The following is a 22,684-nucleotide window of genomic DNA, read 5'->3' as shown; positions in this document are numbered from 1 at the left end:
CATACTTTAACCCCTATTATAAGTTGTCCTATGTTTATTTTTTAAATGTCTAAACTATTTAAATACGTTAGTGCCTACAGAAACAACTACAATATTCTTTTTTGAGACATTAATTTGTAGTAAAGACTTTATAGGAAATAATAATTTGTCGCCAATGTACTCATCATCATTATCATCATCAACTCATTTATATGTCCCACTGCTGGGCACGGGTCTCCTTTCAAACGAGGGTTTAGGCCATAGTCCGCCACGCTGGCCCAATGCGGGTTGGGGACTTCACACGTTTTCTGAGGGATGTGAACCTTCTTCAACGTGCAAGATTTCATCGCGATGTTTTCCTTCACCGAAAAGCTCATGATAAATTTCAAATTCAATTTCAATGTACTCAAATTTCAATAAATAATAATATAATCCGTTATAAAACTCAATATTTTTACACATCGTCCTTTGAGTTGACGTATAGTGCCGTTTGCGAGGCAATTTATTTTTAATTACATTTAAACATAATTTTAGGAACAACAAAGGCATCACATTAGTATTACTAACGACCTTAGTGGCAGTGGTAGCTTTCTGAACGGTAAACAATGGGACTCGACTAAAATTTCTAGTAAGACTAATTTTGGAAATGGCCCTTTGGTTGTTATAAGTACTGCCCCGAGTATTATCTTTAACTTTGATAATCGAAGTATAGGGAATTCGAAGTAAAGAACGATTATCTGGTGCTATTTTTATTCTACAGAAGACTAAATGACATTTACTATACAATTAATAAAAATGGAAGTAAATTAATTTGGTACTACGCGAACCATTGAAGTTTAAATCACGCAAAATAGCTACGATTGTTTTTTTACAGTGAATTTTCCCATGCGCTCTCTGATTAAAATTAATCATATAAATAACACCAAACCACCAAAAATATACCCGACACGTGTTTTGCCTCTCTACGAGGCGTCCTCGGGTGTTGTTGACTGGTCGACGCCATGCCAAAGAAATTCATCTTTAGGAGTGGCATTCTTTTTTATTCCAAGTGACGGAACGAACAAATCGTGCCCCTGGTGGTAAGCGATACGCCTGTCCATAGCAGTTGCAGTGCCATGCAGAGCTTTAAATCGTAAAGATCTGAGGGACACTGCTACTGCGCCCGTCTCAATACATTTATTTATACGGCTTGGTAAATCCACGATTATAAGTAAAAACTTTTTTTTTTAATTAAAAAAAAATAGTTTGTTATAATTATTAATACAAAGATCGAACACTCTGAAAAAATTCCTTCGATCCGGTCGGATTCGAACCGACGTCTTCTTGCATACCGTGCCAGACGCTATACCAACTAAGCCACGGAACGAACCAACGGACCTCACGAATTTTTCTATGTGCTTGCGTCGTGTCTTTGTACTGTGGTCCTTCAACGACTTTTTAGTCGTAGCGCCATCTATGAGAAATCTATTACACATTTATCACCCAGTTAGTACCTTTACAGCTACCAGTCCTGGCGAGAGATGTCGCTATTCACTGTATTAATTAAATTTTTATTGAATTGATATTCAATTATTTTTTGTGAAATTACTCCACTAGTTTGTTATAATTATTAATACAAAGATCGAACACTCAGAAAAAATTTGTATTAATAATTATAACAAACTAGTGGAGTAATTTCACAAAAAATAATTGAATATCAATTCAATAAAAATTTAATTAAAAAAAACTAATTAAAAAAAGTAACGTCATTTGCTTAGGAAGGAGTTCTAAATTATGTAATAAATTCCGAAAAAAAATTGTTAAGAGATGAAACGGATATCCGGTAACTATCCGGTATCCGGCCTATCCGGCCTAATTTTACTATCTGGTCGGATATCGGATTTTTAAAACCGACAAAAATTCACAATTAGTATGCTAAATAAATTGATTTATTGATTAAAGAGGACAGTAATAGGATAAATGAATAGCAATTACACGATCGTTGATAATCTGTTCATTAATTGTAACTGTAAATAACTATGAAGCTAGATAACGTAATCTGTAAATTTAGCATTCCAATTTCAATAAAAGCAAATTAAAGTGGATAAGTCTACTATTACAGCATTGAGTGGTAAAGTCAGTTCCGTTTATTTTCATAAACGATACCAGCCTCAGAGGACAGCTTTTCGCTATAAACTCTTGCAAACTTTGTTGCTTTTTCTTGCAAACTTTGTCTTGCAAACTTGCAAACCAGACCACCAAATGAAAAAATCACGATCACGATCGCTTCGAACTTTCGTCAAATAATAATCAATTTAAAATAATTGTGTTTTCGTATGAACAATGTGTACCGATAATAATGAAACGTGTAAATAGATTTACAAACTTTTTTTCGGCAAAAACCGGTATCAATTTTTACAATAATTAGATCACAATCAACAAATTAATGAAATCAAATAGAAACTAAATTTGATTAATGAAACAAAGAAATATATGTATATAGAGGCCTATGTTCACCAGGAATGTCTTCCGGCGGCTGATATGATGACGATGATGAAAAACTGTAAAACTTTAACTATACTTTTTTTAACGATAGAGATAGAAGTACATAAATAAGTGACATTTATACATTTTCGAATTTTTTTTTGCCAGGAACTTGCATCCCTTACTAAGAACTTCTCCGGCGCCGAGCTGGAAGGTTTAGTCCGCGCTGCACAGTCCACCGCCATGAACAGACTTATCAAGGCTTCCAGCAAGGTCGAGGTGGACCCTGAAGCTATGGAAAAGCTCATGGTTGAACGTGGGGACTTCTTGCATGCCCTGGAATATGATATCAAGCCAGTAAGTCAAACTATGGAACTGCGAATACAGGTTTACGGTCGAAGGAGATGTTGATAAACTGGAATTATTTGATTTTTATTATAATATTTGTATTGTACCATCGCAGTAGCGATCACAGCTCTTCACGGAGATTTATGGGATCCAAGTATGGATTGAGTGGTTTGAACTTTTAAGTAATGAATTGTATGATTCTGGACTCCATATTCACTTTTGTCAGTGTATGTGGTTTATTTTCTGTCTTCCCCAATCTCGCTTTCAATAATTACGATACGTTGCAATAATTTAAGTCATTTTCTTCAGGCGTTTGGTACAGCAGCAGAGGCATTGGAACATTTCCTGGCTCGAGGAGTAATCAACTGGGGTGCTCCAGTGACTTCTCTCTTGGAAGATGGACAGCTGTACATTCAACAGGCTAGAGCTACTGAGGCCAGTGGTAAGTAAACGTTTTTGACCGTCTTTAAACAATATTTGACTGTTATAACAACTATTCCAATACAGTTACCAACAAAAAGCTTTGTTCAGCAAATATGTGTCAAATTATACTACTTCTTGCCGGTTGTAAAGAATATAGCATTACCGAAGCAATTTCTAAAAAACACGATTATGGTTAAAATCCTGTAAATAACAACTTTCTCTGACTTAGGGCTAGTGTCGGTCCTCCTCGAAGGTCCACCGAACAGCGGCAAAACAGCATTAGCAGCGCAACTTGCCAAGTTGTCAGACTTCCCCTTCGTGAAAGTGTGTTCCCCTGAAGACATGATCGGTTTCACAGAGTCCGCGAAGTGTTTGCAGATCAGAAAAGTAAGCATTGCTAACATACTGTATGGAATGGCCCTATCATTCGCGTATGTATTATCTCTTCCATTCTTGTCAATGAAATGTATCAGTGACCGAAGAATCGGTATTCTGTGTTTTTCGAATTACCCTTTACTTATTTTTATTACCGTATCAAACTCACGTAACAATTTCAGTAAGAAATAATATGATTCACATTATCCCACAGACTTTAGGAATCAATACACGTTCGCAGCGGCAACCAGAAAAGTTTCCAGCATCTTACGCTTGTAGTTTCATATTGATTTTTGTGCACGTTATTCTGTAAGGCATGTGTTAATTTGTGTTATCACCAAAAGATGGCGCTCACAACATTTTAAATAGGCTCATTTGCCATACGTAAAGTCATCGAATATTTTGAGGCGTTATCTAATTGTACAAGAACTACGTACGTAGTATATTTCAACTGTGAAAAGGTAACTGCTACCATGAGTAAGATAAACATATGAATCACATAAATTTGTATATTTTTATATACTCATAATTTTCAGTACTTCGACGACGCTTATCGTTCAAGCCTGTCATGTATCCTAGTGGACAACATTGAGCGTCTCCTGGACTATGGTCCGATCGGACCACGTTATTCCAACTTGACATTGCAAGCGCTACTCGTGTTGCTCAAGAAACAACCGCCTAAGGGACGAAAACTTCTCATTCTGTGCACTAGCAGTCGAAGGTACGTATTACATATAAATATAATCATTAATAATAATAATGTGCTACACAGCCATACCGATTACTAATCTCAAACTAGGGCAGTGGCGGATTTGCAGTCTTGGCGGCCCTAGGCCCCAGGCCATGTAGTCAGTACCAGCCACCCCTTTCTCAGCACTCATATAGCTACTGGTAGACATGTCTATATTTTATAAATAAAATGCACGAAAGTTATTTAGGAAGAATATTTTTATACGAGGCGGTGCAGTGCGGCCCACCATAATATGCATACATACATACATATAATATCATCAGTGAATTTTTTGTCACGATTGGCCGCCCCTAAAATCGGGGCGTCTTAGGCTCGGGTCTACGGTGGCCTTAGGGCAAATCCGCCACTGAACTAGGGAATTCCATATGAGCACCACAGCAGCGGAATTCACTTCTGGGCTACTAAAACCCACCCAACCCAAAAAGCACCAATTTTGTCTTAAAGGGCGTAATTGTGTCCAATATGCTCGCTTGGTATACAAATATGCTGTACTTTTCGCAACACTCCTGGCCCCGTTGCATGCCGCCACGATTAAACTATTCATTATATTTAAACTAAAGATGTAATTTAAATAAAAACTGTAACTGCAAAAACCTTAAGTTTCGCATAAAAAAAATAATCATGGCAACATAGCTTTACCAACTGCGATTTATATGTCACGGGGAGGTTTATCATATATCGCATGCGATATAACGCTATGCTACAGTTGCAATTATGTTACTTGAACAAATGTTCACTATCTATAGACAAGTGCTAGAAGACATGGAGATCCTGTCTGCGTTCACGGGCGTGCTCCACGTACCCAACCTATCCTCTCCGGAACACGTGATGGCCGTACTGGAGGAGAGTGACGCCTTCTCGAGACGTGACCTCGCCAAGATACAGAACGACCTGCGTGGTGCCAAGTAAGTAGAATATGTAGGAACCGTCAGTGTATCGGACTTAAGTAAAAAAATATTTTATTCAATGATTCTTAACCGTCAGTGTATCGGACTTAAGTAAAAAATATTTTATTCAATGATTCTTCAATGAAATTGCATTTTTAGTTATTGTTTTCAGATAAATTTTAGTTTCAATCTAAAGAACATACATTTGATTTCACTTACACAATATTTTTATTTTGTTAATCAATATCCTAGGTCCTACATAACAGCATCAGTCGTTTTTGTTCCACAGTTTAATCCTCCTAGCTACATTTATATATCGCCGGTGTTTTGTAGAAAGGGCGAAAGCGCCATTTAGAAAAAAAAACCAAACAGCAAGTTGTCGTTTTTCACGAATGTTTTAAAATATTTTCGTTATGTTTTCAATTTTAATTTAAAAACTTAATTAAAACCAAAATTGAATTTTAAAACAGGACGTAAATATTTTAAAACTGTCGTTAAAACATAAAACATGCTCCACTGATTTTTTTCGAAATGACGCTTTCGCCCTTCTACAAAACACCGACGATATAGCTTTGTGTCTCCAATTAAATTTGTCACGCCGCATCCTGTGCCTCTGCAGGCGATATTCTATTCGCGAGTTGCAAAAACCTTTTGACTTGTTGGCAGGACGTGATCTTTAGCGCGGGACTTTCTCGTCCACTTTTCTTTAATCCTGTTGCCACGCCTAAGGTTCAATCATAATGTAAATTACAAATCCGTTTGTCAACGTCGATAAGGTTGAATGTTATCAAAATAATGTCTAGTGTATATTTGAACGCCAAGTTCTTTCACGACATATAAACGAATGAGTCGCGTAGTAATTGTACACTCTAATAATATTAGAGTTAGATCGAGAGAGTGAAAAGGCTAATTTTGCAATGAAACGCGAAAAACACTTAACGCTTAATATCATATTAAGCTTTAACTGTTTTTCGCGTCTCCTTGTAAAGTGAGGTTTTTGACTTTTTACTAGAACCACAGACATATTAGTGATAGATTCATAAATAGTCTGCACTAGTTATAGATGTAGACTAGTACTACAAACGTACGTACTCGATAATCGTGTGCGTGACTATTTATAATATACTTTCAAGAATTAGAATCAACCACTTGAGGTAGGGTGAAGCGGGATGCTTCGTTCTCATTGGCGCAATCAAGGTCATAGGAATGGGACAGTGTACATTTTGTATTACGTTTATCGACGAAATGGAATTAATTAATTATAAAAATTGATTATATTTTAATTATTTCTTTAAAGATTATATTATAATAAAGATATAGTGGCATTATCTACACGTAACATAATTTATTTACACATTAAATTAATAAGAAGATAATATTTTATACCGACTAAATTGGCAAACTTGTTGGTATAAAACATTGTTCTTAATTACTTCCTATTTTCATTTTGATTTGATTGTGCTGTTAGGAACTGATAGGAACTGGTAGGAAATTTTTTATAAAAAAAAAAAAAAAAAAAAAAAAGGAACATATTGTCTAGTTTAAAAAAGGACAATAGATAATATTGACTTCATAGTAGTGCCTAGTACCAAACTGTCTGTACTAAATAAAAGAGCATCTCAAAGTGAACAAAATTTATTATGTAACTTGTCGAAATGATAATAAATGGGTTATTTGATGAAATGATACAAGAGTCGATTGCTTGCCAGTAGAACAGTAAGTAGTCTTTTACTCATTAAAACAACATAATCGATACAAGTGTTAATTTAAATCGGCACATCACTAGCTACACGCTTGAAGGAAATGAAAAAAGAGACTGAGTTATTGGAGGGGGTGAAAAAAAAGGGATGCAACTATAATCGACGTGTTTTCTTCTACAAAAAACGACCAGTGAATGATGAAATACTGTTTAAAAGTTAGCAACAAAATATAAGTAAAATAAAAGTATAATAATTATTTACAGGTGAAATGAAAGCCCAGCTTTCTGCAAACTTAAAGTTTGACTTGTTTGTGTAATATCTAATTGTACAGGGAGCCATTATAAATACGATTTGCATTTTTTTACGTGCTGTCGCAGTAGTGTTTACGCCTCACGTACCTGGGGGCCTACTATGAGCTCATAAGCAGCCAGCCAAGTTCCATGCAATTCACTTGACGTGGTAAATACCAGAATTGCTTAAATTCGTATCATGACCTACACAAAGTTGAGCGGGAATGTCATGACAGGATGATGAGTTGTTAGCATCGCCACCTAGTGAGTGTCTGCTAACACTACGCCGCGGCACTGTATCGCGGTGTCTTACGTCAGTTGCCTAGTAAACTAGACAAACCACCCAGTTCTGTGGCCGCTCGCTAGATGGCGCTAGTCGAATAATCGATTATATTGTATATCCAGGGCGCCAGAGGGCTCCTTGCTCTAGTATATAAGTAAAATTGTAAAACTTGCTCACTCTCTTATCCTTCATCTCAACACGAAACATACAAACCACAGCCTGCGTTTTCATTTACCACGTACCAAGTTTTAACATGAGTTTTACTTTTTAAACGTTAATTATTGTCTCTGGCGGGACAGCTCACATCTAATAAGAGCGAGATGGAACTACATACTAAATCATATGAAAGAAGTAGACAGATGTACAGTCAACAGCACATCAAGCTATTCATTGACGTATCTTGTTCCGTTGCACTGGAGGCGATTTTCGAACAAAAATGTGTAGTCTGATGTGCTGTTGTCCGTAGTATCCTGGGAGCGTTCAAGCTCTATTCACCAATTGTGTTCAAAATGAGAGTAATTATGTATTTTTATTAAATTTTATTATTAAGGATACTTACTGCGTTGTTTTGTAATATCGGCTACTTTTCAATCATACATTACAATTTGTCGTACGACAAAATTACATGTCATGTCTAGTCATTATCATTGAAATTAATAAGATGAGTTTGTAATTTATAACATAATTGGAACGTATATAGATTTTAAGACTCGTGGTTATTCACTAAATGATTATCATTAGTATCAGGTTTCTTACCACGGTATGGAACGGTTGCACGCTCCATGGTCACAGGTTGACTCAACCCGTGACCATGGAGCGTGCAACCGTTCCGAAATATCGGGAAAATAAAAAGAAGTCATACCGTGGTAATCTTGGAACGTATCTTGTATTCGTACATTTTCATTGATTGCATTAAAGTCAAATTTGGCACTGTATAAAAGTTATTTAACGATTTTCGGTCAATAAAATTATTAAAATGATTAAAATTCCATTTAAAAATTGCAATAACATTAATGCCAATAATTTATCAACAATACTTTAAAGATGAAGAGAAAAAAACGCTCAATAATTAATAGTATTTATTTATTGACAATTGGCTATAGAGCCTATAAAGATAACAAATAATTATGAAACTGAAAATGTAACAAAATCTAAAAAAAGTTACTCACGAAGTAACTTTTTGAATTGCTTATTTTTACAGATGAGAGATGAGATGCCATTTGCCATAAGGCACGTCATGGTACGATATTGCTAAGAAAGAAAAGGTGAACGGATTTCGAATGGGGAACGTAAACTGCATGGACAGTGAATTGTTTTTGTGAGGTCATAGTACGAATTTGACAGGCATTCCAACTTACAGGCTTAATAAATAGGATTGCTCTTATAGCTCATAGTAGGCCCCCTGGTCGCTACTTACCAAACGTTGTGTATATCTGATTCATTAGTCAGATAAGTTGATAGACACCGTTCGTCTGTTATAAGGGGTTTTGCCAGTAATTTCACCAGCACCATTACCTTTCAAAATCAGAACGCAGTGGATTGTCTTTGCTTAATGTGTTGTCGATCTTTGTGTACAAAACATTTTCATCTTCTCTTTATTTTCAGAATCTTCATCGGCATCAAGAAACTTCTAGCGCTGGTGGACATGGTGAAACAGACAGATGAAGAATCCAGAGTATTCAAGTTCCTCACCAAGATGCAGGAGGAGGGTGGATTGGACCTCGGCACCACCATACAATAAGAGTCGCTGCAACCTTAGGGATTGTCCGCGCATACCACATGCACGCCCTCGTCTCCACACGCACCCGATCACTCTCATATACATACAAATGGATCCACACACGTTCATACCTCATCGTTTAAACCCCCACAGTCTCCCCAACCTAAGGCAACGGAATGCACCCCATGCACGTCCGACCTCCGCAGCTACGAAATTGATTACGATGATATCAGCGAATGCACCGAACCTCTAGGTGACATAAAAATCAGAACCGCTAAAGGGAACGAAGTCTCCCCAGCCAAAATGCCTCTTATGAGAATCCGCAGCGTTGAAATTGTATTTGAGGATGAAATGTCTACTTGTACGGACACGGGTATACTTGATCGCAGTATTGAGTTGATCGTTTCCGATAGCAGCGATGATAGTACTAAGTGTATCGACGATATCGAACATTTGCAGGTTGAAAAAGACTGCAATGAGGATTCGGTCACTTTGAACGCAGATGGTGATTTATCAGACGATAATTCAATTTCTCTGACAAAAGATTATCCGCGATTTGTGTCGACAACGAACGATGACGCGAATTCTGTGACCAAGGACGATGCCGTAAGTCAGGAAATTCCACAAATAGTAACGCCTCAAAGTTTGCTAGACGATAGCACCCAGGCACCGAGCGAAACCACGTTACCGAACGACGATACGTCATCATCATTAAACACGTCAGAAATAGGCGACTCAGGCCGCTTCACAGAGGAAGCCAGTTCATCTCATTTTGAGCCTGTGCTTTTGTCATACGAGGATGCTTTGCTTTCTCAATCGTGTGACGTCATCGATATTAACAAAGAACCTACTGTGCTTCCCACTTTCGAATTGTCCGACATCTTTATTACTGACGAGAGTAAACACAGGTTGTACGAATACATTGACAGTAATAGTGACAGCTCAGACAATACCGCTGTTTGCGACGCGGATCACACACAAATACAAAATTTAAAACCTTTGCCCAGTACATCGACGGCACCAGGTGAAGATCAAGCGGTGTGTGATGGTTCCGACTTACAGTACGATTCATTTGTAGACATGGGAAAATTCTAAATCCTTTTAAAATCTATATCGCTTTTGACCTTTACGCAATATATTTTTTAAGCTACTGCGCATATTTTACAAAGTTATTTACATGGAGATACCAAGATTGCTGTTAATAAAAAAATATGTTGACTTATTCACTCTTACAAAAATAGGATGCCGTGTGACAACAAACAAAACATATCTACTATCTGTGTGTTATATGGTTTTAAGCATCCTATTTTCGTAGCTGGATGGTTTTACCGGTCCGTGAGCTATTCTAACACCCTTTATACCTACTTTACACAGCTTGTACACAAAAGGGGCTCGGTGGTATGCGGCTCTCATGACCATGTCATATCACTTTGTAAAATGTTTACCAACGAAGTTTCTGTATAGCGAATTTTTGTAAATATTGTCCAGTCCGTAGATGTAGGCACTATCTCTTGTTTCTGTCCATTATGACATGGTCACAGAAATCCCGGGGTTGTAAGTTTAGGCGATAGCTCAATCTGTCTAGTGTATTATAATTTTGGAAGAGCTATTTTTATTTATTTCAATTTGTTAATGAAATGTGATTATACAGCTTCACGCTGTCTTATTTAGTTATTAGGTATTTTGAGGATTGTTTATTATTAATAGCTATAAGAGAAAGATGTCAATATTATAATGAATATTATAAAAATGTAGTATTATAAACCATTCAAGCATTGTTACATAGTAGAGGTAGGACCTTTACGAAGCTTTTATGGCTTGATGATAATTACGGCTATATTAGTAAATGAGTACAAGGAAAAATAGCAAATCTATAAGCTTTAGGTGTTGTACTTAATGGCACATTTTAGTCACGGTCAATTATTCAGCACCTAGAGGAGTTCCATACATAATATTGTGTAGTTATGAGTAGTTCTGAATTGTTTAACATACTTAAGTGTGAGAGAAAGTGCAATAAAAAAGCAATAATTGACTGTAATTTGAAATTTTCAAAGGATTTGCGAATGTAATCAGTATACTCGTATAAAGGAATATAAGATTGCCAATATTAAGTGAGGTATGTATACATACGTGTTGTAAACAAAGCCTGTTGGAAATGCAACTATTTATCATAATGATGTTACTAATTTATAGATGAATTAATAATGACGTGTAAGGTTTGTTACATAGATTCTGCTATTAATTGATTTGCATAGTTTATAAATTTACATTCCATATTTACATTTATAATTAAATCTCGTTGTTCTAATGATATCGCAACAGCATAATCTATAATAAGTTTTAAAGCTCGTCTTGTCTTGCTTTTAGGACAACTAGTTGAATAGTAGTTGGACATTTAAATTCTATTTCGACCTCTGTAAATGTATGTATTGTGTATTTGTTGACAAGGAAAAGTTGTATGGCCATTTGTGGCCAAGAAAACTGTTTTTATACATGTGGATCTAGTCTGTCGAACATGTTTACCGACTTAATGATCTTTGATCATGCAAATCTCCGTTTATGTATTTGACGCACGTAAATGTGTTACACTGTCGTTGTCTAGAATAACTTAATTTACAGACTACATTTTTAACTTCAAAAAAGTTTATTCGACGGTTACATTACCTCTGATTGATTTAATAAAGTCAAGCCCTATGTAACAGTAACTATAATGTCTGGTCACATATGCAGGTAAAGAAATAACTGTGTGACCATCTGTTGCAAGTCAATGGCTAGCTTCACGGCTGAAATCTTAGAAACCTCGTATACAATGGTTGACTTTGCTCACAAGTATCATTTGGATTGATAGTATGCACCATAGATTCCCAAGCTTTTTACCGTCTACTTTGGCAAGATAAAAAAATTTCAACGCCCACCTCCACAAAAAATAATTGAAAACACGTTTTTTTTATATAAACATAACAAAAAATCACAATGAAAAAGTAACATTGTAGTGTAGATTATATCGATAATTAAGGATTTTTTCAAATGCGGTAGTACCCCGTGGACAACATTAACGCTCACCAGTTGCTTCCGAGGCCCCCTAGGACACTGCAGCGCCCACTGGGCAGGGGCTATTTTGGGAAAGTATGGTATTACACTATTATAATGCTTGCCGTCGTGGTAAAGGGATTTACCAATCGGCGTAAGGTACTCGCCGATTGTTGCCTAGGGTGCGCCAGACGTACAGGTAATTGTGATTACCTGCAAAACTGTTAAGACAGAACTCGATTCAGAAATCAACCTCTTTTTTGTCAGCCAACATGTTTGATAATAATAGTTGAAATTAAGCCTTGTTTAGATATACGCGTTATTCGCTAACTGAATAAGCCTGTCGTTAGTGAATAAGCCTACACTATATCCATGCGTAACCTGTAATCAATTCAAATTACTCCTATTATGTCAAGTAATCGTCACCGACTTGCAAAGTATGCGGAGTGCCGCGCCGTCCGGTGAAATTTACTTCGCAAAGCAAGTAAAAAGTTACCGCCGGGTGGTATGGCGCGGTATCTCGGCTTCGCTTCAGCAGTACCCGGCAGTATACCGCGCGGTATTTTTCGTTACACCAGTAGCGAATATTATATTATATTATACTATAGGTTATATCTGAATAGACCTTTACTATTGATTTGTTCCATGTACCTATGGTACATACATGTTTTTTGTATGTACAAAGTGGAAGTTTGTGGAAGTTAGCCTTTGACATAATTGTTGTGTTACTGTTATAAACGTTCATGGCCACTAATGATTATGCTTGTAAGCCAGTTATCTGTTAAAAAATAAAACTGATCAAGAAAGTTAATTATTTTTTATTCAGTTAGTTCCTGCACCATTTAACATTATTGGAACTAACAATTGGCATGCTCAGTAAAAATAAAGAAGATTAAACACAGTATTCAATTTTTTTTCGTGTTCATTCTTATTTATTCAATCATAAACCTATCACACATAAAGAGATTAGTCAACTTATAAATTAAGTACCTAAACTAAGTTAGCCAACATCAATTAGCATTCTCACAGGCGTCCACCCAGTCATTGTAGACATCTATAGGTTCTGATAACACATTTGTTGTTGTTTGAAACTCTTCTAAGCATACTCTACATTGTATTCTTGCTGTGTTTCTTGCTCGGTCCCTGAAACCATTTTATTGCCATTAACATAATATGTCGGATTAACATATCGTTACTGCGCGTGCAAAACCGCGGAAGAGCAGGTGGTAAATACCGCGTAACAGCAAAAGGTACAAAATTGAAATATCGCATCAACAGATCCTTAACGCTAACTCGTTTAATCTAGATCTCACATAATTTGAATTAGCCTCTAAGAAACCTCATTTTTGCCATTGAAACAATACCGCGAAACAGTAGCATTGCTGAAATTGGCCGCAAGTCTGTGTATTTACCAAATTAATGAAGAAATTTTAACACGATCTCTGCACGAAACCCACGACTAGGAGAACTAAGAGATCGAATTCATCAAGACGTAGTAATGTTAAAATTTATTATTTGAAAGTTAATAATAAAAAGGAAAATAAATGGAGACAGTCGGGCATCGGTATGAATATATCACGAAAATTCGGAATCAGCTCAAAGGAACTCCGTTTTTTTGAGAATCGTTAAATTTGACAAGATTGGCATCGCCCCAATCGGAGGCTGCCTGAAGTACGCAAAGGAATTAACATATCATTGATATGCAGCAGAAAGAGAGTTGCAGACAGTACGGAACTGTGAAGAACTCTATATCTATCGCCGTATGTTCGGAAGAGTACCCTTCTAAGACCACTCGAATCGTACGTTCACTCAAGAAACCCCAGGTCCAATTACAAAGGTCAGTGGGAAACCCATAAGAGGGAAGCTTACTTAAAAGGCTTGCGTGCCAGACCCTGTCAAAGGCTTTAGAAATGTCTAAAGACACTGCAAGTGCCTCGCCTTGCTTTTCTATAGCCTCGCTCCATATGTGACAGGCATACACAAGAAAATCCCCAGTAGATCGCCCTCGTGGGAATCCGTACTGGTGGTCACTAAGAAGGTCGTTGTCTTCAAGGTACGACAGGAGACGGTTGTTGAGTACACGTTCCATAGTCTTGCAGAGTATGGAAGTGACTGAGATAGGTCTATAGTTGACAGGGTCAGCTCTGCTTCCCTTTTTCGGCACAGGTTGCACGTTTACAAGCTTCCACCACCTGGGAACTACACCAGTCTCAAGTGAGAGGCGGTACAGGCGTGTGAGAACAGGGGACAACTCAGGCGCACAGTTACGCAGAACTATTGCTGGAATTCCGTCTGGCCCGAAAGCTTTATTTATGTCTAGATTTCGCAGAGTTCTAAGTATCTCTTTTTGACGTATGCGAACTGACGACATAGTGCAGTTAGCCTGAGGTAAAGTAGGTGGTAGGTTCCCTGCGGCATCTAAGCGCGAACTCTCTGCAAAGAGTGAGGCAATAAGATTCGCCTTCTCTTCCGCAGAATGAGCCAGCGACCCATCCGGCCTCAGCAGAGGTGACAAAGATAAGCGACAAAAGTTACATTCGACCGCTTTGGCCAGGGACCAAAAGGATTTGCTGCCTGCTGGATAAGAGGCAAGTTTGGCCGTTATGCGGCGCACATGGTCGAACTTAGCCCTACGTAACACACATTTGCACTTCTTGGCGGCCTTATTAAAAGCTTTCTTCAAATTCTGAGTACTCGGAGCTTTGCGTAGTCGAGCATCTGCCCAAGCTTGGTACGCGGACTGTTTACGTGCTTCAGCACAACTATAATTAGCATTAAACCATGGACGAGCTTGGGGTTCCATTTGGTACATCAGAGTATGGTATGTAACACTCCATACCAAACACAAAATGTCGACTACAACATGATCGCAGCTCGACGAGTCTCCTGAAATAAGGCACACCAGCCTCTAAGATTATAGTAAGTAATATCATAATAAAAAAAAATAGGGTGGCGTGGCTACAGAACAAGACACTACCTTTTAATTATATTTGTGCAAGATATTTAACAAGATTAAGCTGCTGTGATTTTCAGAGAACTTATGAGACTGTTTTTTTTTGTTATTGTCAATTGCAAATATTTTCAAACTACAAAATTTAATAACATTTTAATCCCAAGAACTTACCTTCTTGTTGACTTACTTATTTGACTTTTTTTTAAAATTTATTTTATGACTTGATTTCTATATATTTGACTACAAACAGTAACAATTTATTGTTTATCTGATAATACTTTTTTGGTCTAAGAAGATGTTTGTTTTAGAACCTTTTTTGTTAATTTATTATTATTATGACCCTGTATTATCCCAGAGAAGGGCAAAAGCCTCCTTACTTTCTGTCACTTTTGCTCTTTAGCCATAATAAAATCAAACCTTTAATAAAATGTTTCATTTCAATCCAGCGCACCTACTAGCAGTATACTACTTTTTCTGTAATTTGTGACTACAAAAGCATGTTACTGACTTTAATCTAAACAAGTTATGGGTAAACTTACATTATTTTTCTACAAAGTGAATCACAAAGAAGTAGCTCCAGAGTTCAGTCAGTAAAATACAGTTCAATAGCTAAGATATAAAGTTTTTTATTCCTCCTGTATAATTGTGAAAACGCTGTTAGGCAGTATTTACAAAGTGCTGTTCAGCAGTATTGTACGTGCAGCAACGATATTGCCATAATATACATTACCACATTATGTCACTGCTGCTATATAAATAATTGTAGTAGTTTGAGACCACAAGAGGCACTACTAAAAAAATAAAACTTTTCCCTAGTCAATGCTTTCACACAGGAAAGAAACCAAAGGTTATTACTATTTACTTGCAATTTACGATGTTTCCGCGGAGTTGGTGAAATTTATATTACAACATATTAAACAAGCAGATTATAATGATAGGTAAAATGTATACTCTGGTTCTTATAGTATAAGTAGAATGAAATGACTTACATTTTGACTTCACACGATTTTTCATGGTTACAGAAGGGACAGTTGAACTGCTGATCTAGTGCTTCAATAGCCTTTCGCTTCGGTGGCGGCTTTCTTTTCGATTTTCGTCGGCCCATAGCTGTAAACCAAACGATCGATAGTTATCGAATTCGATACAAATGCATTTAACCAATTCAATATTGATTTAAGTTATAGAATGCGCAAGAAATTATATACTTTGAAATTTTTTATTATTAATCGTTAGGTACATACTTTTTGTTTAATTAATGTAAAACAACGACGACGCGGTTGTATTCTACTGCCAGCCGCCAGCAATCACAGCACAGGGCAATAAATAGGCTTGTAAAAATATCTATATTTCAAAATATCGATATTTTTTATGTAATAATCGATATTTATCGTCGATGTTTTTAATTTCAATTTATCAAAAACAGATATTTTTATCGGAGTCTGTGTTTTATAGAATAGAATAGAATAGAATCGTTTATTTCATGTTATCAATGTCACAATATTACAATTGGAAATACAATGTCAAGGGATAACTATGATCGTCAGTAATAAAATTATAACAATAATAATGAATATAAAATAAAGTAGTATAACTACTGCTTGTCAAATAAAATAAAATTAAAGTTGTTTCAAAAGAAACTCATCGACACTGTACAATTCAATATCCATAAAAGGATTTTTAGTCGGGTACAAAACGTTTCGATGAAACGTGTTACGTGTTACTGAAAAGTGTTACGTTTCTAACACTTTTCAGGTCTGTGGGTAGATGTTCGTAGAATCGGGGACCTATTACCCGCGGATTTCTAGTTGCAAGTTCGGTACGGTGGGCAACGGATTTTAGTGTTCCCGTGTTTCGTAACGCTCGGCCTCCGCCCGTACGGCGCTCATAAGTAGCCAAGTTTTGACGTATATATATAGATTGTTGAGCGTACTTTGTAGGATAAAATAAATAAATACCTATACGAACACAACATCTAAAACATATCTCCCATTCGTCTTCGCGGAGCCTTCTAGCCCATTTAACATGGTGGTTGACTGTTTTTCCAACGCATCTTGCAGTAGTCGACCACAGGCACAGCTGTACTTTACCTGGCAGTTAATAAAAAATATTTTTTTTATAGCTTCAACACGTGTCTTTCATTTTTTAATGAATTACTTTAATTTTAATTTTAAATAATCCTTCATATTCATATTTTGGGAATATTTTTAGGTGACTATTGCCTTTGGGAATAATATTGATAATATTGATTGATTTAATAATCGATATACTTATGTGCATAAATATCGGTACTGGCCCTGATTCTCGTTCTCCGTCGGACATTTAAGTAATATTCGACAAAATTAAAAAACGCATGATGGTAATGAAGCTTCGTACTTGACATTGTCTTTTAATTTGGTCGAATATTATTTATTTGACAGTAATTGTCTGTTTATATTATCGAAACTACATGTATCGATATATTATTCTTAATCATCATGCGTGTCCCTAGTACAAAATCTTCAAACCAAATGTCACAAATATAGAGTGTATGATCTATGCCAAATGTCAGCTTGACATTTTCTCGATCACAATCAAATTCATTCTTCAGCTCAACTCTATTTTTTGTTTACTTCATCATTAGTCATGCGACTTACCATTCATTCCACAAATTAGAAAGATTGATTCATTCATCACGGTCAAACACTCAGAATGAATTAGTCTGAATTGTTGGCTGGCATAATCTATGGCATTGGCCGATGGCAGTGGGTTTTGTATACTTTAAATTCTAATTTCCATGAATTTCAAATAAGAATAAAATGGTTGTCGCACTAAAATTGCTACCTGTGATATATGTATTTATTTTAAACTGTAAGTATAGTATTTTATTTGTTAGTATCACACATTTTGGCCACAATATTATAAAGTGGTAACGCCCAAGTTTCATGTTTTGTTTGATTTCTTACAGTTTCTTCGTTAACGGCGGAATGTAATATTCCAATAGTATTAAGGAACACATGGTTCTCTTTTGAGAATGGTAGACAGACCATCACCGATATCAATGCTAGTGAAATGACTGGGAAGTAAGTGTTTTTATGTTAAGTTTGTGGAAAATATAATAGATATTATTTGCAAACTTTGAAAAAAATGATGATGCAAAACGTAACTACATTCAAGCATTTAGGACCCTTATATCTGGTTTACTTCCTTTTTAAATATACTTTGACCTGTTGTGTCAACTTTTACATATCCCGCTGCTTGACACGGACCTCGTAAATTGTCTACTACTGTATATTACAACAATGTTAGTTTATACATGAGGCAAAATTATTATAAGATTACTTCATATAATATGAAGTAATCTTAAAATAATTTTGTTATTAAGATTTTGTGCATCCAAATTTTAATAACTTTATTGAGAAAATAAAATACGTGCTTTTTCTTTTAGAATTAAAATGTCAAATATCTCTGTATTTATCTTTTACTTATCTCTATAAGCTGCCACAAAGGTGTATGAAAAGTCCTTATTAGTAGGTAGCTGAAAAACAATTCCCATTTATCATCACCACACCACGTTTTCCATGAAATTACTCATGATTTTATTGAGCACTAATGTGCACCAAGTTCATAGGAACACATACACATACAGATATAACAAGCAACTTTGGGAGGAAACAGTCAAAAGTCAAAACCCTCAGCGGCCTTACCATGAAGTCTTATTATGATTCCGTTTAGGATATAAAATGAGTCATTGTGAGATAGCGCCACATGAAGAGTATTTCACCATCCCGCTTTTTTATTACGAACCTATACTAAACTGTAATAAGAGCTCATGGTAAGGCAGCAGCTCAGGATATCCTTCCCCGCTTATCGCCGTCACCCTGTTCTCGATTTGTATCACACAATATTTTTTCTAGGGGTACATGCATCAATATAAAGGCAGATTACCATGTGAATTACACAATGGTATTTCAGTACACCAACTGTTACTACTGTGTAAAGCTCATAGTCCGTACAGTGAATGTATTGGAGAAACTGGAGACCCCGTGTGTGGACCTGGCACCCGACGAAGAGCCTACTGTAGAAAGAGTCTGCCGCGGTCTAAGACCTGATCAGCATTTGATCACTTTATTTTCTGAGAACTCGGTTCCTGTAAGTTTCTTATAAAAAAGAAAAACTACCTGTATGAATTTGTATTTTGAGAAAACTTCAAGGAAAAGTTTGAAAGAAATATTTTAATTTTACAATTCATCCCTAAAGCTTGTGGGAAAGCTGATGAGCTTTGGAGGCAATAATGTATTTCTACTAGGTAAATTGTTTTAAGAAAGTTAAAAAGAAGTAAACCTACAAACAACATGGACTTGTCCGTCCTGTTAGTTGATATTATTAAAAAAAAAGAACAAACCACTTGACATAATATAAATACTATTTTCAGGTCAATTGTCGTTCATCTTTAGAAGGTGTCTGGCAGTTTGCTTATCAGAACCGTTTTCGTTTCACGGGTGAATGTAACCACCCTGACGCTCAGATAAAGTCCTGTCAGACAGCTGGAACTCAGTTCTTGATAACCAATCAAAAGTTTAATATTACATATCGCAAATGTCCTGGAATGTCTGGAACATTTGATGGTACTGTGGAATACAGTTGTTTGGGTAAGTAATTATCATTATCATGCCTGTGCTATTGTGTGAGTTAAGCAGAAACTACAGATTAATCCGATAGTCTGATCCGACTAACGGAAGGCGCTCGTAACATACAATTGTATGAACACTTCACGTCGCGTCTGATTCGATAATCGGATCGGACGTGACGTGGCATCCGAGTCGGAAATAGCGTCGAATTTTATTGCCGATCCGATTGTCTGAAGGCGCGCTCTCTATACTTTTGTGTGGAGACGAAATACACGTCCGAGTCTTCCCTCCGATTTGCAGCGTCGCCAATGCAAATTATTCCAAAAATTTTCCAAATTTTTTTCAAAAAAGTCACTTAATCGTCGGAAAACGTCGGATCGGATGTGTGTTAAGTGTTCATACAATTATATGGTACGAGCGCCTTCCAGTAGTCGGATCAGACTATCAGATGGAAAAATCGGACGTGTATTCCCGCACTAAAACGTAAATGAAATATACATATAAAAAAAACTGAACTTTGTACCATAATATATTAAATAATAAAATCTGCAGTTGCATAAAACTAATAAATGTAAAAGTGACAGCATAAGTTGTTTTCTGTGGTCATAGTATATGTTTTTACTTCTTTTAAAAGGCGTATGTAGTGTAAACCCCCAGTCCCGTACTAGCATCACCATTTCAGGGTTCATAAATTATCAAGCATTGACAAATTATGGTCAGTCTTTTTTTAAAAGTTGTAAATATTGCTAACATTTTCGCCAGGTCACTGGTTCGTCGACAAGAATCATTTCTTCGCTGTCGCGAATACCAAAGAATCGCGTAAAGACGAGAGGTACCGTTGCTTCCTGAAGAACAGAGATGACGATCTGTATGTCGGTGCGTCTATTACACCTGAATGCAATACTTTGAAAACTGTCGAGAAGTCACCCGAAAGATATCGAGTCACTGCTGTAAAGGTATGTAAATATTTTGATTTCAATTTATAATATGCTGACTTCGTCCATGGTAAAAAAGCTCGTTGGCTATGATTGTTGGAAACCTATTACCACATATACGCCGCGGCATATGCCACGCGAATCCCTAGTTATAATTCTCACTGCACAGTGGAGCGCGTCCGTATCCAGGCGCGCACCGCACTGCACTGAATATACTCTGCCTATATATTTGATTATTATTCATGAAATTATGTAAGTAATTAATCAAATCACTCGCTACAGGCGGAAGTAGTAGAACCGGGATGCCGTCTCCCGAAAAACTTCTCTGGTGACTGGATCAACACAGCCAATATCGACGCTGACGTGTTCATCAACGAAACGCACATCATCGAGACCTACTACCCCGACGAAGGGCGGTTTAGGCGTACTATCTATGTTTGCAGGTGAGGTAACAAGAGTGCACTTTGTCAAGAAAACTCCCTACTGTGGGACTCATTTACAGAGTTGATCTTATGTCATTTGTTAGTGCGCGGCATAATAGCAATTGACAACGAAGGTCACAAGAGTGTGCCAATGAAATCATATAAGCACACTACTTAATAGTTTTTACGTAGGTACTCTTCTATGCGCCTGCATCGCTTGCCACGGGTCGGCTGTATCGTAAACACGACTATGACAATACCACTTCAAAAGTCTTTGACTTGTACATGTAATCAGCACTCAGACTAGAAGCAATTTTGATAAAGATTGTTTCCTAAATCAATTGTAGGACTAATTGTTTTTACCGGAAAGCGAACCCGCGATCTCCTCATCAAGCGCCTAAGTACTAAGCGCTAGGCTACCGGAATGTCGTCAATGGCAAAATAGTTTCATTTCTATATAATAAATTGTAAATAACACAAATTTTAGGCTATATTGTTACTTATTTCTGCCGCCAAATAATAATGTCAGCATTACTGTGTTCCGGTTTTATAGGGTAAGGCTGCTGGTGAAATTACAGACACATGGGACTTGTCAACTAATGTCTCAGGGTGACAGGCGCAGTGGCAGTTCCCCTCAGATCTTTGCGATTTAAAGTTCTGAGTGGCACTGCAACTGTTATGGACAGGCGTGTAGCTTACCATCAGGCGCACAAATTGTTCATCCCGTCACTTGATGTTATAAAAAATACGCTATGGATCCAAATGTCCGAATCAATTTATTATAATTAATATGTACATTTAATTTAATAATAAAATCAGAAGTGAAAGAGAAATTGAAGTGAAAGACAATTTTGCAGTAAACATAATCTTATACAATTTCAGAGAACAACGTGACAGCAGAGTGATGATGGCGCGTCTAACTGTTGATGGTTGTCAAAAGGATTACATATGCTTCGACTTCGTTCCACAACATCATAACGTTATTAGGTAATTTTCCTATCTGTGATCTATAAGTACATGGGATGCTCCAAATCAATTAGTTGGATATTAATAGGACCTACAATGGGTTTAGTAGTAGAGCTCCTTGTGAAAGAGTTCGTCCAGGGACATACTGCTACTAATTTCTGTCGCCAAGCAATAATGTGAACATCACTGCGTTTCGGTGTTGAAGGGTAAGAGTAAATTACAGTCACATGGAACTTGTTAACTTATGTCTCTAGGTGACGGGCGAGTCGCATACCACCAGACGCGCATGATCTGTTCATCCCGTCATTTGGTATAAAACAAAAATATTTCAAAATTAATTTTGTTATCAAAATAGCACACACAATATTTGAAAACGATTCGTCTTAAAACAGTATTTACCAGCTAAATCGAAGAATTTGTTGACTATTTATTTAATCTAACCTAGATAAATGTGAATGTAAGTGTAAAAAACAAAATATTGATGACTGATGGCGCCTTCCCATTAAGTCGTACCGTTTTACTAATCGTTGGACGACTGTTGCGTTTAGTCTG

At 36.7% G+C, this 22,684-nt stretch overlaps 3 protein-coding genes across 3 annotated transcripts in view; 2 read left to right on the top strand and 1 right to left on the bottom strand.

The window, feature by feature from the left end:
• Positions 1 to 9,266, top strand: part of LOC113236396 (vesicle-fusing ATPase 1-like) — a 26,461-nt gene extending 17,195 nt beyond the window's left edge. Inside the window, exons 11-16 of the mRNA XM_026472432.1 lie at positions 2,611 to 2,799; positions 3,100 to 3,232; positions 3,443 to 3,600; positions 4,125 to 4,309; positions 5,086 to 5,244; positions 9,105 to 9,266. Of these exons, the coding sequence (XP_026328217.1) occupies positions 2,611 to 2,799; positions 3,100 to 3,232; positions 3,443 to 3,600; positions 4,125 to 4,309; positions 5,086 to 5,244; positions 9,105 to 9,240 (960 nt within the window). The 3' untranslated portion in view covers positions 9,241 to 9,266. The remainder of the gene's footprint in view (positions 1 to 2,610; positions 2,800 to 3,099; positions 3,233 to 3,442; positions 3,601 to 4,124; positions 4,310 to 5,085; positions 5,245 to 9,104) is intronic.
• Positions 9,267 to 13,123: 3,857 nt separating this feature from the next.
• Positions 13,124 to 16,533, bottom strand: LOC113236397 (transcription elongation factor 1 homolog). The gene is made up of 3 exons (XM_026472433.1): positions 16,444 to 16,533; positions 16,192 to 16,309; positions 13,124 to 13,392 (listed from the first exon to the last, which is right to left on the bottom strand). Exons 2-3 carry the CDS (start codon positions 16,305 to 16,307, stop codon positions 13,260 to 13,262), a joined length of 249 nt encoding a protein of 82 aa, XP_026328218.1. The 5' UTR covers positions 16,308 to 16,309; positions 16,444 to 16,533; the 3' UTR covers positions 13,124 to 13,259.
• Positions 16,534 to 17,982: 1,449 nt separating this feature from the next.
• The window catches only part of LOC113236498, a 7,627-nt gene continuing 2,925 nt past the window's right edge, over positions 17,983 to 22,684 (top strand). Inside the window, exons 1-7 of the mRNA XM_026472602.1 lie at positions 17,983 to 18,049; positions 18,147 to 18,261; positions 19,096 to 19,330; positions 19,614 to 19,830; positions 20,572 to 20,765; positions 21,027 to 21,187; positions 22,049 to 22,153. Of these exons, the coding sequence (XP_026328387.1) occupies positions 17,998 to 18,049; positions 18,147 to 18,261; positions 19,096 to 19,330; positions 19,614 to 19,830; positions 20,572 to 20,765; positions 21,027 to 21,187; positions 22,049 to 22,153 (1,079 nt within the window). The 5' untranslated portion in view covers positions 17,983 to 17,997. The remainder of the gene's footprint in view (positions 18,050 to 18,146; positions 18,262 to 19,095; positions 19,331 to 19,613; positions 19,831 to 20,571; positions 20,766 to 21,026; positions 21,188 to 22,048; positions 22,154 to 22,684) is intronic.

The sequence above is a fragment of the Hyposmocoma kahamanoa genome, unplaced genomic scaffold (genome assembly GCF_003589595.1).
Source record: "Hyposmocoma kahamanoa isolate Upper Pololo Valley unplaced genomic scaffold, ASM358959v1 92, whole genome shotgun sequence".
Classification (NCBI taxonomy): domain Eukaryota; kingdom Metazoa; phylum Arthropoda; class Insecta; order Lepidoptera; family Cosmopterigidae; genus Hyposmocoma; species Hyposmocoma kahamanoa.
Note: the sequence above shows the minus strand (reverse complement) of the source record. Positions and strands in the feature narration are given on the sequence as shown.

Coding starts and splice junctions, on each gene's coding strand:
- LOC113236397 (XM_026472433.1), bottom strand. CDS start 16,307: ATGGGCCGACGAAAATCGAAAAGAAAGCCGCCACCGAAGCGAAAGGCT. Junction 13,393..16,191: donor AAATCGTGTGAAGTCAAAAT/GTAAGTCATTTC, acceptor AAATGGTTTCAG/GGACCGAGCAAGAAACACAG.